This window comes from Mesoplodon mirus (assembly GCF_964341445.2).
Source record: "Mesoplodon mirus genome assembly, chromosome: 11".
NCBI lineage: Eukaryota > Metazoa > Chordata > Mammalia > Artiodactyla > Ziphiidae > Mesoplodon > Mesoplodon mirus.
In genome coordinates, this window is record NC_138987.1 from 90,921,450 (window position 1) to 90,940,695 (window position 19,246).

Genomic DNA, 19,246 nt, shown 5'->3' on the forward strand with positions numbered 1-19,246 from the left:
CCTTTTTCTTCAAATCATTTGTTTGATACCCTTGCCTGTTTCATGGATTCTTTTTCCATATTTTCCTGCTAATTTCTAATGCAACCTTTGTCATATACCATTTTTCCATTGTCATTTTTTATTGTGTACTGTGCCTTTCATCCGGATACATTTTTCTTCTTGCTGAAACATATAATTTAATAGTTATTTAAGTTAGAGTATGGGTGTTAAATTCTCCTAGGCTCTGTATACAAAAAAATTTTCTTTATTCTTGATGTAGTTTAGCTGGATATAGAATTCTGGGTAGTCTGATTTCCCCTCAGCACTTTGAGGATATTGCTCCATTGTCTTCTTGCACAAATTATTGCAGAAAAGAAAGCTTCTGTCAGTCTAATAGTTATTCCCTTGTGGATACTATGCTTTTTGTCCATTAGTATCTTCTAAACTTCTAATTTATTTTTATTTATGCTTGATCATCTGCAGTTTCACCATCACATATCTAGGTATGGTCTTAGTTTTGAATTATGGTCTAGGTACTTGGAATGCTTTGTCAATCTGTGGATTCATGTCATTCTTCAAGTCTTGGAAATTCCCATAATGATTTCTTCAAATATTATGCCAATCATCCCTTCCATATTTTTCTTAATCTCTTAATCTCCTTAGTTAGAATCTCTCCACCTCCATACCTGTGGGAGTATTGTCTCACTGTGCTAAATCATGGGACAATGACACAGTATCATCTTTCAATTTACTGACTTTATTTAATTTTTATTAGTACAGAATTTATCCCATCTATTGAAGATTTTCAATTAATTAACATTAAATTTGATTAATTAAATTAATTTTACCTAGTTTAACCAATTAAAATATTAAATTAAATGATTGTATTTTATATTTTAAAATTTTTAAATTTATATTTATTCTGTATGTTTGTTTTATTTTTGCCAATTTTTGTTTCATTATTCCTTAATTCTTTTTTAATATGTGTAATTCTTTCATTTATCACTTTGTATATCATAGCATACTGTAAATTTTTGTTACATTGCTACATAAAATATAATACAAAATGTTATAATAATTTTGATGCCTATCTTTTTTAGCATAGATTTCTTTGTGTGTTCTAAAATATAAGCCCTAGGCCAAATTTTGATTTCTCATTGCCCCATTTCTTGTTTTTTCCTCACTGCTTTGAAGTAGTTTAACATCCTTTCAGCTCACCAGAATCTGAGATCTAGAACCAGGGCATATAACATTATTTTGGGGCTCTTCATATTGTGGATGGTATAGTGGTTTTCACAAATTCATTCCCTGAGTCAGAGGGTAACCAAGCTTGGCCCTTGATAGTAAGAATGTGTGGCCCTTGCCTGTATCCTTAGGCCTCCATATGTGCTTTTTCTTCACAAGCAGGAAGAATCTTTACTCCAAGCAAAGAGTCTGGCTCTGGGCCATATCTAATGTAGAGCAACTCAAGACTTCCTCCTCTACAGGGGCCCAGATTCAGTACTGTCTCCTTTCAGACCCAGAGCACAGGGGCCCCATGACTTCAGCCTACTTCCCTACTTTGAGTTTCTGATTAATGGAGACATCTATCTTATTTTTGAGCCTGGAAATATACTTCTGTTTTTCTTTTCACTTTTTGGTGGGAGCACAGAGTGTATGACAAAGCAGGACTTTACTGCATTATTTTTACTAAAAATCTTACCATGAAGTTCCCATTTTTTCTTTTAATAAAAAACTTTAAAATGACATTTAATATCATTATTATTTCCTCATTAGGTGTTCCATATAATAAAAACTGATGTTCAAATTGAAGAATATTTTCTGTTCCTTCATTACCTTTGAACCATGCATACAAATCATAAGTAGGAAGATTTTTAAAGTTCTGGATGTGGCTATCTTAGAAGATGAAAAAACAAAAGCAAATGTGGAGCAAATACTGTTTCAAGAAAGCAGAGGTAGCCTTGTACTTATTAGTATCTGCTAAGTGCTAAAAGGTGTTTCTTTCTGCGATTGCTCTGTTTTGAGGAACTAAAACTAAAAAAGCTGTTGAGTCAGTGATCAGTATCCTTTGCTTTCAATGTGACCAACCTAAGAACATGTGTCTTCTGACATAGCCCTCTTGAGGGTGATGAACATGGGATTAGTCCCTCACTTCTGATGGCAGGAGTAGGGAAAAGGGACCAGTCCAGGTCCCAGGCCAGAGCTCTTGTAATATGTATTGATGATAATTTGAGACCTGAACTGATGGTTCAGCTATATCCAAGCAGGCCACTGAGGTGAGCTGGCTGCAGCAGCCACCCATGGTCCAGGAGGATGGTTACCATTACACCCACTAACTTAGTTTGAGTCTCCATCATTTCTTTAGTAGGAGAGCAAAATTTGCCACCCCAAAATGTATCTCTTTGGCATGAGGAGTAACTTAGGCTGAGTATTTTTAAGAAAAAGAAGACTCAGCACATGTGTTTCCTCGGACAGTTCCTTTCCTAGTGTTAGACAAGAGCCCACTCTCAGGCCCTGGAAGGGGTCCCCCTTCCTGAAGCATCCCAACATCCAACAGTGAGAAGAAAAAGCCAAATAATCCATGAGACACAATTTTTCTTGTGTCGATCAGAGAAATAAGATTGTAAGGCAACCAAATGAACTAAATTCTAAAGACAAGCCCCTCTGAGGAGAAAAGGGACACATTAACTGTTTTACCTTTAGGAGGGCATGGCAGAAAGAAGGGACACCATTAAAGCAGGAAAGAAGAAAGCAACTAAAATTTTCCTGATCCAGAAAGTTGGAGTGTGTTCTAAATAACAGTTTAGACTGCTCTGCCCAAGAAGGTAGTTACCGGCCACCTGTGGCTATTTAAATTAAACTTATAATGAATCAAAATTAAATAAAATTAAAACTGAGGGGCTACTGTACTGGACAATGCAGATATAGAACATTTCCATCATCCAAAATTTCTGTCCAAAAGTATAGGACAGAGCTGGTTTAAAATGAGTGGGGCTCCCAGGCACAAGTGGAGCCCACTTCTCTCTAGCCCTTTACATGGGCCTCCATCAGGTGCTCAGGAGAAATACTGATGGCAAGAGAGCCACCCTCCTACCCTCCAGGGCACAGGGGTGCAAGTGATAATTAACACCATTAAGAGATCAAGGAGAAAACTTAATTCCCTGGACTTTTTTTTTTTTTTTTAAAGATGTTGGGGGTAGGAGTTTATTAATTAATTTATTTATTTTTGCTGTGTTGGGTCTTCGTTTCTGTGCGAGGGCTTTCTCTAGTTGTGGCAAGCGGGGGCCACTCTTCATCGTGGTGCGCGGGCCTCTCACTATCGCGGCCTCTCTTGTTGCGGAGGACAGGCTCCAGATTCACAGGCTCAGTAGTTGTGGCTCACGGGTCTAGTTGCTCCGCGGCATGTGGGATCCTTCCAGACCAGGGCTCGAACCTGTGTCCCCTGCATTAGCAGGCAGATTCTCAAACACTGTGCCACCAGGGAAGCCCCCCCCCTGGACTTTTTAAAAATACAAAGCAGAATGCTTTATGCCTTGGGGAGAGGTAGAAGTTCTTTCCCTCTCAGTTCCCTGGCAAAGATCTTCCTCCTTCTGGGGTACAGGTAGAAGTAAAAGATGTATATTCCTGAGTCAAGGGCAGAAACAGCCTTGGACTTGTGATCTTCACGCACTGATAGAAGGTAGAGTTCTGCTACTATGGGGAAGAGGCAGGAGACTCTCCAACCCAAGACCATCTACAGGTTTAAGGTAGACTTTGTCTGTGAGTGTATAGCAAGGGGTAGGAATGCTGAGAATGCCCCACTTAGCATCACAACGTCTGCCTAAGCCTGAGGCTGGACCAGGAGAACCAAGATCCTCCCCCATCCCCCCAAAAGTTAGCACTAGTAAAAAGTCCATTGGTAAGGGAGAGGCAAAATCATGGATCCCTTCTGTGGTGCATGTGTTCAGGACTTGCTGAACATTGAGGGTAGAATTGGAACATTGAGAAACACCTTCTGTCACTGCTGGCAACCTACCATTGACCAGAAGAATTTGAAGTCTGTGATGAACTGTAGGTTAATAGTACTTTAAACTGAGCTCAACTATTGACTAGAGTGACTCAATTCCTCACAAGAACAGCCTAGCAATATGGAAGATTTAAGTTAAATTCAACAATATACTTAACTGCATTAAATATAAATGATCTAAGCTTGTACTGTTTAAATTGGTAGCCCCTAGCCACATATGGCTATTGAACACTTAAAATAAGGCTAGTGCCACTGAGAAACTGAATTTTAAATTTTATTTATTTTAATTATATTTAAGAGTAAAAAATGTGTAACTTTTTATGTCCTGATTATATACTTCAGAAATAAAATATTGCCTGCCTTATCAGTAAACAAAGGATGTCACAGTCATCAGCGATTGCAGCCACTGCCAAAGGTGAGCTGGTGAGCCCTGAGGAACTCAGGAAGGAAACAAAGAATGCCTGTCATCCAGCAGCCTTCAGATTACAGCCACTCCCGATGGTGAGCCCTGAGGAAACTCAGGATGTGAAAACAGAGGATACAGGCCCCAGATAGCTGAAGTGCGTATCAAAGGAATGATTTCAGTGAGCCCAAACTCTTGTATCTTCCCATACATAGAAAAGCGTTAAATTCCTTAACTAGTTTTCTTTTATTAACAATAATCTTTTGATCCTACTACCTGCTTTTTGTTGCAAAACTCCTACATATCCTAGCTCCCCCCTCACCTCCTTGGAGCAGTTTTCCCAGGGTTACTTGAGACGCTGCCTCCCGGGCTTGAAGTCCTCAGTAAGTCTACCGAAGAAAACATAACACTCAACTTTTAGGTTGTGCATATTTTTTTAAGTCGACATACTGAAACAATAATATTTTGAATGTAATAGGTTAAGTAAACTATGTTATTAAAATTAATTTCACCTTTTCAGAAAGTTTCTTAATGTGTCTAGCAGAAAATTTAATATTACATATGTGGTTAACATTCTATTTTTATTGGCTAGTGCAAGTCTAAACACTCCAATTAAAAGGCAGAGATTTTCAGATTGGGGAAAAACTCAAGATCCAACTCTATGCTGTTTACAAGAAACCCATTTATATATAAAGATATAAGTAGGTTAAAATTAAAAGGATGAAACAGGTATACCATGAAAATACTTAAAAAAAGAAAACTAAAATGTTTATATTAATATCAGCCAAAATAGACCTCAACACAAGACATATTATTTGGTATAAAGGGTGACATTGTATATAGATAAAAAGGTCAGCTCATCAGAAAGACATGGTAATCCTAAAAGTATTGTATTTGCACCTAACAACATAACAACAGAACTTCCAACTAAAGCATAAGCTAAAAGAAGTGAAAGGAGAAAGAGACAAATCCATTCCCTCTGTCAGTCATTGTTAGAACAAACTGACAGCAAATCATTAGGGTATAGAAGACTTGAACAACCAACCTGACCTAAATGACATTTATTGAAACTTCACCCACCAAGTGCTCACAGAAAGCACAAGAGAGGCCATATTTGGGGCCATAAGACAAAACTCAACAACTTTCTGGGCATTGAAATTGCACAGAGCATGTTCTCTGATCACAACGACAGTTACCTAGAAATCAATAAGGAGATCTCTGCAAAATCAACACAGTTTTGGACATTCAACAACAGAATTCCTAGCCCACATATCAAAGAAGAAATCACAAAAGAAAATTGAAAGCCTGTTGAGTAGAACTTACTGCACATGCTGAAATATCAACAAGATATTCCAGAAATCTTTCACCATCTACTTACTTAACACATTTCTTTGTGAACCATTAACTAAAGGGCCGACCCCTCCAGCTTTGATCCAGAGTGGCTTAGTGCCTGCTAATAAGTGTTGGGTCAGCAGCAGTCACTAGTTTTATTTTGCTCTGTGTCTTAGCCTTTTTTTTCTGGTTCCTTTTCTTGTTACTTGCTTAGCTATATTGAATTAATATTTACTGATCACCATTTAAGCATAAGGGTCATGCTAGGTCATGCTTATGAAATTATGAAGATGAGTAAGGCAGAGCTTCTGATTCCAAGTGTTATATTATAGGCATTATATGCCTAAATCTGCTGCCTGGTTCTATTAACTCTTAACTTGCCATTTCTGGAGCTTGTTTAAGACAGCATTTTACCAGGCAAGTCCTTCCTTTAATTCAGCTCGGTCCTATATTTGTTCATTATATGTATAAACCTTGAAGGTCTTGGGTCTGTGCCATTCCTAGTTTTTAGAACTCAGTACAGATCCTGGAAATCTGCCAAGGGAAACTTTAATTAATTTTTGACAGACATGTTAAAAATATGTCCTCTAGCTTGATTCTGAGTTCTTGCTTCTTGGTGTTTCTCTTTACTTTTATCCCAACAGAAAATAGCACTATGTCCTTTTCCTTAATGGTGGCCAGAAAGATCACGTATAGATGGCAATTAAAAGATTGCAACCACTGGAACAAAGAGAAAAAAGAACTTTGCTGAGACATTGCATTGCTCTAGTGATAAACTCTACCATCTTATAGATAACAGTTTTTCTTCCATACATTAACATATACAGTAGAGCCGAATTTTACTTTGAGATTATGTATTAAAGGCAGAGAGAAAAGTGAAAATCATATGTAGTTAAAACCACTCCTAAAAAATTTCTAATATCAGCATGACCTCTTAAGACATGTGCTACTAAAGGTTAAAATGTTAATGACTTTTTTTTTCTTGGCATTTTTCTTGGGCAGGGGAAGCCTAGGCTATTTTGAGGGTGAGGTGAGGAATAGCAACCGATACATAACGATATCTTTTACTCTCTCTCAACTAAAAATATGTAATTTTGATTTTGAGCCAGCTAAATATTAGCATAAATTCATTGCCTCAAAAAGCAATTTGCTTAATATGAGAATATGTGTTCTAGAAAAAAAACTTAGTTATAATCATATTATTAAATTATATAGCAGCAAATTACATCGTCCAATCATGAATCTAAAATTGTCATTCAATCTCAAAATAGGTTGACTTCTTTTGGTTTAAACACATTTTGATTAACAAAAGGTTACAGTAAAACGTGATCCAGCTTCAGCAAGAGACTGTATTCTTAAGGTAAAGCAGAACTTTGAATCTTGTCATTTGATTTCAAGGCAATTGATCTTGCCATTCTGGGCTCTGTTTTCATGATAACCCCCAGGGGAATACACCCAACAAAGAGACACAGAGAACAATATTGCACATGATGCTTACTTGTTAACACAGTGATTGATCTGGATGGCTTGGTAACCACATTTCCATTTACCACTACCAGAGTGATTATATAATACAGGCCGTGATAACTGGCCTTAAAGATAACGGGAGGAGGCAAAGTACTGTTGAATTCCTCAAATTCGAAGAAGTAATTTTTTGATTCACCAGTTATCTTCACCACATACACAGATGATGGACTCATGACATCTGAAGCTTCTAAAGAGACAGCGATGCTATTATCATCTTGGACAGTTACATGGAATGTTGCAGCATTCTGTTTAAGAAAAGAGAGAAAAAGGAAATGGAGGTCAAATTTCAGATTATTTTGCAATAAAATTATACTGACATAATTTCCCCAAAACTAGCATTGTGATAGCATTGCTTTGTGAAATAGAGTTACATAGGTATTTTAGTGTACGAGGAAAAGCAGAAAGAGGGAGATTAACCCTATTGTGGCAATTGATCTTCTCAGGCTTTTTTACTTTTAGCATTCTTCTTGATTGAAAAGCTGCTTCCGGTTCATGGATTGTGCCATGTAATAAACACAAAATAAACATCATGGAAATGCGTAATTATAAATGAATGAAAATCATCTTGGCACTCGACTTCCAGAGAAGTCCTATGGAAGGACTTTGTTTCACCTATGTTGAAGAAGCTGTATGGGTTGAAGAAGCACTATTTTACTTTGGAGGGAGTAGTCCTGCCATAGTCCTAGGAAAATTCTAGAAGAATGTTTCAAGGGAGTGATTTCCTCTCTGATGTCTCACCTGTCAGTCCTGGAAACTAAAATAGTCAGGGCTGAGAAACCTGTGATAATCCTCATTAAAGGTTAGCCAGTCCTTAATAAGAGAAACTAAGATGCTCTTTGAGGAAAGGACCAGACTCAGGAGCTGTGGGTGTTGATGGAAAAATCAGCAGTTAGTGGATTGAAAACTTTGCTCCAAGTCTCCAGATAAATGCTCATGAACAGTATTTGAAGAATCATTTGTGTAGTTGGTTTAAATATTCCTTCCTGAGTTTTTCCCACACTCCACAGGCAGAATCCGTCCTCTTCTGTTCTCTGGTCTTGACAGGACTCATAGACTTTCTGACATTTGCCGTTCTGTTTTTAATTGACCTCCTGGGTATGTAGTGTCCAGGACAAGTTATTTCATTGTTCTGAGCCTCAGGGTTCTTTTCTACAAAAGTGGGACAGAAAAATTGCTGAAACTTGTCAAGGACTTACAAGGATCCAGGTACCAAGCTAGGCAGGCTATAAACACGATCACCTCATTTAATATTCAGAGTTATCTCACGAGGTAGATATTACTATGTCAATCTCAGTTTGTCACTGTGCAAACTGAGAGCCAGAAAGATTAAGTCACTTGCTCCAGGTCACACATGTAGTTTGGACTTTTAGCCACAGTACACAAGTACCAAGATGGAGCTCCACTGTTGTTCTACATGTCTTTGCCTTCTCCTCTTGACTTATTTTCCTAACATCGAGTCTGACAGACAGGATATAGCTGATAAATGTTTGTTAAATGAATGAAAGGATTGCTGATTGCATTAATTATATGTGAGCATTCTCCTCTTAGGATTAATCTACTTATTGATTTTGGTACCTCACATATTGTCAGCAACCAAATCAAATATACAGTACAGCAATCCTTTAAAAGATACTGTATAGACCTAAAAACATACTGACTTTTTTTCTTCTTATTTCATTTTTTAAGAAGTCTGGTTTTTAAAGGTCCTAGTACTTATAAAGACTATCTAGCCATTAAGAGAAGTTTAATTCTATGTTAACATTTAGTAGACTTGATTGTGTTCACGCTATTCCTATTACACTAGACTGTAAGTCCTCTAGGGCTGAGACTGCATCTTATTTCTAGCTGTGTCCCCAGTTCTAGGACCAATGCCTGGCATATGTCAGGTGGTTTGTGATCTGGGCAGGTCTGGGAAGATTTCTGTAACCTGGGATTGTCAGTACAGATTGACTCTTCAAATGTCCTTTATCCACATTTGTCTCTCATCCTCAGACACATGGGCAGATTTCTAAAACAGAGTCCTGTACTTTTGGGACCAAACATAAAATGTAACCCATTCTCCATTGCCAGCGATCAGGTGGAACGTGAGGCTAAACCAAGCGTTGAGTATCCAATAGCCCTGAAATCTGGTTTTTATTCATTATTGATTATGGAAGTTGATTCACTAACTCTGAAAATAATAAGTTTACAGACATCAGATACACAATTACTAAGAATTTTTTGCTCTGTGTTTTAACAGCCAATAAACTGGAAGTGTTTATGATAATGAAAAGAGGAAAAAATAAACTCAATTTTGTAAAGTGTTTAAGAAATCTGTGTCTCATGTGTCATGATGCCTTGTAGACAGTTAAAGCCTCCAGGAAAAGGAACTAATCTTCCAAATGCTAACAACAGCTTTGGGGATGATGGTATCAGCCATTAAAATAAGCATTGGCCCATGTGTTCCCAGGTTGCCAAAAATAAATCAGGGTGGGCTAATCAGATTCAGTCAGTGCGACTAATGAGAATAAGGCAGCAGGCTAAGTGCAATCTAGGCAGTGAGCCTAAAAGAAATGTCATCTATGTTATTTTTTTCCTCTCTGTCCCCTTCACTTCAGCTTTTCCTAGAATCTACATTCAGGAGAAAATTCTGAATGTATGTTACAGGCATGTCATCCCTGCTGAGAAGCAGAGCAAAAAGGAAGGGTTAAAAGTAATCAGAATGGGGCTTCCCTGGTGGCGCAGTGGTTGAGAGTCTGCCTGCCAATGCAGGGGACACGGGTTCGAGCCCTGGTCTGGGAGGATCCCACATGCCGCGGAGCGGCTGGGCCCGTGAACCACAGCTACGGAGCCTGCGCGCCTGGAGCCTGTGCTCCACAACAAGAGAGACCGAGAGAGTGAGAGGCCCGCGCACCGCGATGAGGAGTGGCCCCCGCTCACTGCAACTAGAGAAAGCCCTCCCACGGAAACGAAGACCCAACACAGCCAAAAATAAAAAAAATAAAAAAATTAAAAAAGTAATCAGAATGGATCTGGTAAACTTAGGCAAGGCCAATGCTGATTTATTTGGTGGATAGAAAACTATTTAAAACTTTTTCTTTTTCTTTTTCTGAGACTGGTAAAGGTATTGCTCAACTCTGCAGTAAAAATATTTTCACTGAAATGTCCTTTGCACAGCAAAGTTTAATATAGAAATTTCTCTGGTCCAACACCCTCATTTCACACTTGAGAGAACAATGGTGCAAATGTCACACAGCTAACTGATGTCAGAATAAGGTCTGGGATCCACACGTTCTGATGCCCCTTGGTATTTCTCTATCCTAAACTAGAGGTAAGTTGCTTGAGACAGCAAAAGAGGCCTAGGGGTTTGACTTCAGCAAGGAGGTGGGAGCCCAGGAGCCTGTCACCTGTTCTAAAGCCAGTCCTGGGACAGAAAAGCTATTGGAGACAGAGTGGACAGCATTAAAGAGGAGAAAAATGCAGGATGAGTCGCTGGGATGTGGGTCAAGGAAGAGAACTAGCCACAGATACATACTGAATAAATCCCAATTTATAGCTTAAATTGTTTAAGTCGGACTTCCAAAATTTGCAGCCAAACGTCCTGGTCAATACAAGAAAATTGTTCAGTGTTATAGACATGTAGAGAAGATAGCAATTCATTCTGCTTCTGCAGATGGATATGAGGGAAGGTTTCAGGGTAGAAGGGATGCTTGAAAGATACTCAGGAGTTTCCCAGGGAAACAAAAGTGAGGAAAGTCATCTGGAGAAATAGGAAGAGACTCCAGGGTGCTCTGGAGTGGGTAGACAGTTCTAGGATGCTCAGAGGAGAGAGCAAATAGCCCAGTGCAAGTTATGCCTTATGAAGGAATCTGGATATTTTTAGGCCCAAAGAAATCATGCACTGTTTTAATGCAGGAAAGTGGCATGATTAGACAGATCACAGTTTAGAAAGGCCAATATTGTTAGAAGGATGGTCCTAGTGTAGTTAGGAATTGGCTGACTGAGCCCATCTAAGGTCCGCAGACAGTAAGGAGGATGTTGTAACAGTTCACATAAGACCTGACCAGAGTTCAAGCAAGAGCTGGCTGCACCAGATCTGCCCGTGTGAACTGCCAGTGTGACATGCTTCTAGAACATTCTCAGTGCTTCATCTGGCAAACCACTCAATGATTAGTATTATTAGAGAGAGCATTTTAGAGGGAACACTTAGAAAATTCTGCTGTGCTAAGGTTACCACATAAGAAGTGATGGGATGCTCAGTTCTTTTAGATAGTAATATTAATGGTGTCTGGTGCTTATATAGCACTTAATGGCCATAATTCTCTGCAGACGTTATGTAATTCATCCACTTAGCCTCCTGTCCAGCTCCTGGGAAACCTTTTCCAGCAAGACAGTCTGTCCTTTCAGTTCCTTCAGGAAGATTAAAGTCCCAGAGCAGCCCTGATACTTTCTTTCTTTCAGAAACTGTCAGAGCAGAATTTGGATGTTGATCTCAAAGACTAAGTATGGCCTCCCTCTAATCTCCCATTATTTATTCTATCATTCTTCAGAAAATTTTGAGCAACCAGCGTGTATCAGGAATACAGGACATTGGGGACATATTCTATTTGGGAGTAAAGAGAAAGACGGGCCTTGTGTGACTTTGTCCTTCCTAGAATTGTATCTGACCAATCATCATAGCAATGATAATGATTTCAATGATGACAATATTATAATAGAGAACATCAACTTACATCATGCTTATTGCATGGTGCCAGAAACTGAAGCTCTGAAGCTCATACAGCAGGTTCTTGAAAGCTGCTTGCTGGGTGAATATGCTTACCAGCTGCTGTGTACTGCCAGACTTCTTTATGTGGGTCTTAAATGTATCTTTTCAGGTGGAGTATGTTAGTTCTCTCTTGGTGCCTGAGTCCACATTCACGCCAACACTGCCTTTCATGTTTTACATGCTCAGATACATCCATTTCTGTCTTTATGATTTCATGAGACAGAGCCCCCATCTCTTTTGCCTCTTGCTTGGTAAAGGGGTCCAAAACTCAAATGTCAGGCAGGTAATATAAATGTGTGAAGCAGTCAAGTATAAGAGGTTTGAATGATGGATTAGTTAGCAAATGGGAGGGTACAGGCATTGTCTAAAAGCATCATTAAAATCTGGCCAAAGAAAACGCATTTGTTTGTCTCTAAGCAAACATAAAATAAAGGGTATACTGGATTTGGGGACTGTGGATAAAGATGTACCTTCTAGGATAATGTAATATCATGGAAGTCAATGGAATATGGTTTCAAGAAGAAAGTGGGGGTCAGTGGTGTCACATGTTGCTAAGAAATGAAGGGCAAGGATTGAAGAAAAGTCATTAGACTTGGTCATCAAGAAGTTAATAGTAACATCTTGAAGAGCACGTCCTTTACTAGTATAAAGTAATGAAAGCACAAGGCAACTTTTAAGGAGTTAAAGAGTAAGACAAGCTACATACCCATAGGGTGGTTAAAATTAAAAAGAAAACAGGGCTTCCCTGGTGGCGCAGTGGTTGAGAGTCCGCCTGCCAATGCAGGGGACATGGGTTCGTGTCCAGGTCAGGGAAGATCCCATATGCCGCGGAGCGGCTGGGCCCGTGAGCCATGGACGCTGAGCCTGCACATCTGGAGCCTGAGCTCCACAACGGGAGAGGCCACAACAGTGAGAGGCCCACGTACCGCAAAAAAAAAAAAAAAAAAGACAACAAATACAAAGTATTGACAACAATTTAGAGCAAGTGGCATTTTCATTCACTGCTGGTGGTAGTGTAAATTAGCTTAAGCATTTTGGAAAACTGGTAATATCTACTAAAACTGAATATTTACATAACACACGACCCAGCAATTCTAGTTCTAGATATAGGCTCAGCAGAAATGAATGTGTATGTGCTCCAAAAAACATGTCGAAGAACGTTCATATTAGCTTTGTTTTGGGGTCATAATAGATCCATGGGCATTGATTATATTGTAAATAGTTTAGTTACAAATAAATAAAAGGTGCCATACCAAAAAAAAAAAAAAAAAGAAAACACATTTGCAGGCTAGTCTCAGCCCGTAGGTTACTGGGTTACAACCCTTGAATTTGTTGCATTTGCCATTTCCTTGATTAAATAGATTATCTTTGCACCTTCAGCTTTTAATCTTACTCTGCTCTGCCCAACCAGAGTGCAGAATGATAAGTCAAATTTTACCCATTAAGCATTCATTTAAAATAAATACTAATAATATTTCCTTAGCAATTGCCGTGTGTGTGCATAAGTGGGTGTAAAATAGCATTTTATTATATATATTAATGCAGTAATTATTTCCTGACTGTCAATATGGACCTGGGGTAGAAGCTCTGTGGAGCTCTTAAATTTGGAGATCAAAGAAAACAAGCTTGAGGAAAGAATTCAACCTGGCTTTTTTAAAGTGGAAAGAAACCTAGGCTGAGGAGATATGCCAAGATTTTATGTGATATGTAGGATAATAACAATAGCCACATATCACATTTTATATTTTATAAAATGTTTTAAAATACATTTTTTCATTTCATCCTCAGAACCTCCCATTAAGTTATTATCTCACTTCACAGATGAAAACACTGAGGCACAAAGGTAGCCCAAATGCTACCTTTCATCCCTGTCCTTAATTGGTGGTGAACTCTCTCAGCACAAACTATGACTTATTCCTCTAGATTATGCTTGAGAGATACTCAAAAAATGTGATATCATGAAAAAAAGCAGTTTTGGAGATAAAAAGAAATTTTGGAGGTAGGCCAACGTGGGTTCAAACCTCACTTGAGTGATAGTCTCTCAGTTTAATTCTTTGAGCCTCCTTTGCTTCAGGTAAATTAGGGAAAAGCTAAAACCTATTATGACCAGGTTTTGGTGGGAGGGAAGTGAGATTATATGTGTACATTACCCAGTTGAATATGTGATATTTAGTAGAGCCTCCAAAAACAATAGCTAATTATTGCTACAGTATTTATGACCTATTTTTCTCCTTGATTCTCTTTGGGACATGTAAATTTTAAAAGATGTATCATTTTAGGACACTAACACCATGATTCATAAATGGTTCCATAACCACTCTGACTTTCAGTCTACTTATTCAATAATCAATATTACCCTTTTTTGTGGCATCATGTAAGAGTTTCTTTTTCTATTATTACACCTGTGTGAGACAGCCTGAGCTAACCTGTTGACTGAAGGTTACCATGGGAACAGTTTCTGGGACCTACTATGGTGATGAGTTTAGAGACCTGTGAAGCTGCCTGGTTGATGACTGACTTGGGAGGAGGTGGGTCCACCATCCAGGAAGCCATCACATACATCTATTCTTGACAGTCCAATGATCAGGCAAGTTCTGAAAATATGTGACATTCTTCTGGCTTAATATGTTATGAAAAATAGGGGTCTCTGACAGGTCAATTCTGTGAAACAAGTGTTATTTTCAATAACAAGTGTTACTTCAACATGAAACACTGACAAACATTATTTTGCCTGAATTTTTAAATTCTCTACCCTGCTTCTCTATCCCTAACAGTATTTATAGTTTTTAAGTGGTTTTACCTCAGAAAGATGCTTGTAAAAATGTAGCTGTCCCACTTATAGAAAGATAATGTGAAAGATAATGGCGCTAATCAGTTATTTTAGAATTAATGAGTTCAGTTGAATTTCCCCACTGGCATGAAGTGTCTCGCCAACTGTGATACCAGTTAATTAAATCCTGAGGATAGTTAACAAAGAGTGCCTTCTGCTTACAAAACACATAGTTCACAGCATATTTAGGTGCGATCCTTGTGACCTTTTGTAAGCACCACCCTTTAACTCCCCTCCTCGTTGAGTTATTGTCAACAACAGAACTTTCAGATCTTTAAAGCAAATTGTTTCCTGTTTCCTGTGTCCTCCACCATCACTGGGATTTTATGATTTTCCTGGAGGACTGATCCCTCCATGCCAGATAAATTAAAGCCCAGAAGTCAAGGGAGATGAAGTGCTGTACTTTACACACATGCTTTGCTCAATATGTACTTTCAAGTAGTTTTAAAAAAATTTGTGGTACAGTGGTTAAGAATCCACCTGGCAATGTAGGGGCACGGGTTCAAGCCCTGGTCCAGGAAGATCCCACATGCCACAGAGCAAATAAGCCCGTGTGCCACAACTACTGAAGCCCACGTGCCACAACTACTGAAGCCCGTGTGCCTAGAGCCCGTGCTCTGCAACAAGAGAAGTCACCGCAAGGAGAATCCCAAGCACCACAAGGAAGAGTAGCCCCCGCTCACCGCAACTAGAGAAAGCCCATGCTCAGCAACGAAGACCCAATGCAGCCAAAAATAAATAAATAAATAAATTTCTAAAAACTTAAAAAAAAATTGAGTGCCTGCTGTATGCTTGGTGCTGAAAATATGATGGTGAAGAAAAGAAATTTGGTCCTGGTTCCAGTGTTGTTTGGAGTCTACAACAGAAGAGAAGAAATATACCATTTTAAATAATTACAAGTGGAAGAGGCATTGTAAAGAAGTGAATGATGATAAAAGAGGACCTAGCAACAGGATCTAACCTAGAGTAAGAGTCTATACAGGTAAGTACAGGCTACAGTAAGAGTTGGCCTGCTGAAGATTTAGAGAAACAATATGATCTGTGAAGAACAATGTATATGAAGATTTAGGGGCTGGAGAAAGCACAATGTATTTGAGAAACCAGAATAACATCAGAATGGTCAATAGTGGAACCTAGATCATAGGATACTTTCTAAGTCCTTCTAAAAAAATTGAGGCTTATTGCTCAAGGCAATGGGAAGCCACGTACAGGTTATTAAGCAGGGGAGTGAAACAGTTAGATTTGCATTCTGCAATAGAAGCAAAACATTTATTATGTTAACTGCTGGCTCCCAAATTCCTATTAGGGGAACTTTTAATGAAAAAATACTTGATAACTTGATACGCTGGGAATCGAGGAGATACAGCAGCGTGGTAACACAACTACTACTATTAACAGCGCTTACTTTTATTAAGAATCTACTTTGTGTTAAAAACTTTTTAGGCATTACTTTGCTTAATCCTTTTAACAACCCTCTAAGATAGATATTATTATTTGCATTTTCCCAGTTTGTAATTGAGCTTCAGAAAGCTTCAGTAACATGCCTAAGGTCACATGCTTTTACGTGGTGGGCATGAGAGTTAAATCCATGTTTCTCTGATTTCAAAGTCTGTCCAATAACCATGATACTCCACTTCAAGTTTGTGCCACAGACTGTCTTTTACTTCATTCCTCTGCAACCATGTGGCATGAACATCACTTCGAGATCACTCATCTTTATTACATGGCGTGGGAGGTTACAGGACATTCAGGTGTAGTGGAAAGAATAGTGACTTAAATAGAGCTCAACATGAATACCAGTTCCATTACATAGGGACTACCCCGTAGAGATCTCAGGGAACCTTAGTATCCTTGTCTAGAAAATGGGAAAAGAATGCCTATCTTACAATGTTGTTGTGATTAAAATGAAAAAAATGGAATTAAGATACTTGCCATATTTTATGTCTTGCACATACTAAGTGCTTAATTTTGATGGTTTAAAAAATGGCAATTACACTTAATGAATCTGGCTAAGGAAGCTCTTGTTAGCTGCATTGCAAAGCTTTCTGAATATCATTAGAAACTGAATAGATAATAAAAGAAATTTAAGTTTTCACTTGTGTAAGGACCCTCAACATCATAATAAAACTCTAAAATGATAATCATGCAATTTTTCAACATGTATTTTTCAGGAAGAGTGGTAGCTCAGATTTGTTGTTACTTGAACTAGTTATAGATATAATTCAATTAGAAATATTATTTTTTCTTGTCATAGTAAAATAGCTTCTAAACAAGCCTAACTCTCTCCTATTTCTCCTTTCTTCAAAATACCGAATTATTAAGAGTAAGAGAATTACAAAATTACAGTCTTGAAAAAAACAATAGGATTAGGAAAACAGAATTATGAAGAGTAAGGAGCATATAATTTAGGGTAAAAATTTGTCTTATTAGATTGTTGAACAAAGGCAAGTTATATAGCCTCTCTGAGACAGTTTTCTCATCTGTAAAATGGGGTTACTACTTCCTTTAACTATACTTTTGTGATGACCATATTGGATAATGTTTGTAAATTACCTGGCACAGCTGAGTGCATTCTAAATGCCCAATAAACAGCACAATTCTGGTCATGTGAATGTTCTGGGTTTAAAACCATGGGGAAAAATATTACTGAACTTATTATTCCCTAGCCAATAAAAACCAGATTCTTTAGCGTGACCCTTAAAAGCCTTTCACAATCTGTCCCTAATTTACCATCTCATCTGATCTGTCACTATTTCTCTGTCAAGAGCTCCATGAACCTCACAGACTAGTCAAACTCCCCATTCCATTTGCCTAGGGGATTTCTTGCCTCTTTTGTCCTATTGATGTATTCCTTCTGCCTGAAATATCCCTTCCCTCACTTCGAATATCCAATTCTGACACTGTATCTCTATCAAATACCACCTTCTTCGAGACATCTTTGTGACCACCTCAGGCAGAATCAGTTTCATGTAATCCACAGCCCTCTATCTAAATCTCTCCCAGAACACATCACTCTGTACATGGGATCATACGAATCTAGTAACAGGCAGATCACCCTTACAGTAGGAAGTGGATATAATTTCAAAAGGCTCTTTTACCAAGATCCTGCTCTCCTCACTTTAAGTATTCATAACATCTACTTAAACCATTTGAGGTTAACATTTTACATATTCATCTTCATTTCACAATGTTAACTTTAAATTGTCACCATTTCTTACTTTCCACCGCATGAATAATGTTCAGCCAGCACTGATGCTATGTTGAATTACAAGAAGGCTGGAACAACAATCTGATATTTATGTTTTATAAATGAAGCTCAAAAATATCTTTGTCTTTGGGAACAGCTGTAAAAAAGACAGTATGCAATTTACTGCACCAAATGAAAGGATTCCATTCTTTGGGAAAGGATGGCATTTCTATAAATCACGCTGTGGTATTTGGTGAGGAAATATCATTACTTTTACTTGACATACTGAACTTGTTGTTAATTGGCATTTCATCATTAAATAGTTTCTTATTGCCCTGTACAAGATGTGATTTAAAAGGTGAAAAACAGAAATGCTTGAAATAATTTTAAAAGGTGGTTTTTACCATTGGAACATTTCGATGGTACAGAATCTAATGGTAAATGTGAATTTTTTTCATAGGATTCTGTACAGAAATGTTTAAACCTCTTTCTGTATCTTTTCTTACTATTTTGGTTTCTGTTCTTAAAGGCAGCAGCTATTATTGGTGGCCCAATACAAGTACCTCACGCCAATCTGCATTAATCTACACAATTTATGTTAAACAAAAGATCTTTAGTTACAAAGCTTTTATTTGATTCATAATAAAGTCTTAATAAAGTCATAGCATGCAATACTTTTACCAGGCCATGGCTGACTGTGAGATCCATATGATTTTTTTTAAAAATTAATATCATGTGCTTTAAGTTCTGAAACACACATTTCCTTTATTGAATACCCTGAAATATAATACTTATAATCAATATTAATTTTCCATTTGCTAACTACTCTATTTCTATTTCCTCCTCCTTGAATAATATTCCACTTCTCCCTTCTTCTCTCTTTTTTTTCCCCATTTTTTTCTCCCTTCATATTACTGCTCATGGTCTGTCTTGTGCTGTGTTTGGTTAGTTCTGTGTATAAATCTCCTGTAGATTTTAACCTCCTAAAGACAGAGAATCAGACCTCACTTATTATCTACCACAGAATCTAACAGAGTACTTTGCTATTTGGAACTTAATAAATATTTATAAACTGAAATCCATCCATTTATCCATTCATCTACCTATCTTATTTTTACTGAGCCTTTAACAACATATTCTTACTGTGTCTCTTCAGCCTATTCTTAGGTGTCAGAGTATTTCTTATTACAGCTCAGTTTCTGTATTATTATGGCAAAGTCATATTACTGTATTTT

At 37.9% G+C, this 19,246-nt stretch overlaps 1 protein-coding gene across 1 annotated transcript in view; it reads right to left on the minus strand.

The window, feature by feature from the left end:
- PTPRO (protein tyrosine phosphatase receptor type O) overlaps nt 1–19,246 on the minus strand; it is a gene marked incomplete at its 5' end in the record, with an annotated part of 220,150 nt that overhangs the window by 94,986 nt on the left and 105,918 nt on the right. The window contains one exon of the mRNA XM_082636129.1: nt 7,219–7,492. Within this exon, the coding sequence (XP_082492255.1) occupies nt 7,219–7,492 (274 nt within the window). The remainder of the gene's footprint in view (nt 1–7,218; nt 7,493–19,246) is intronic.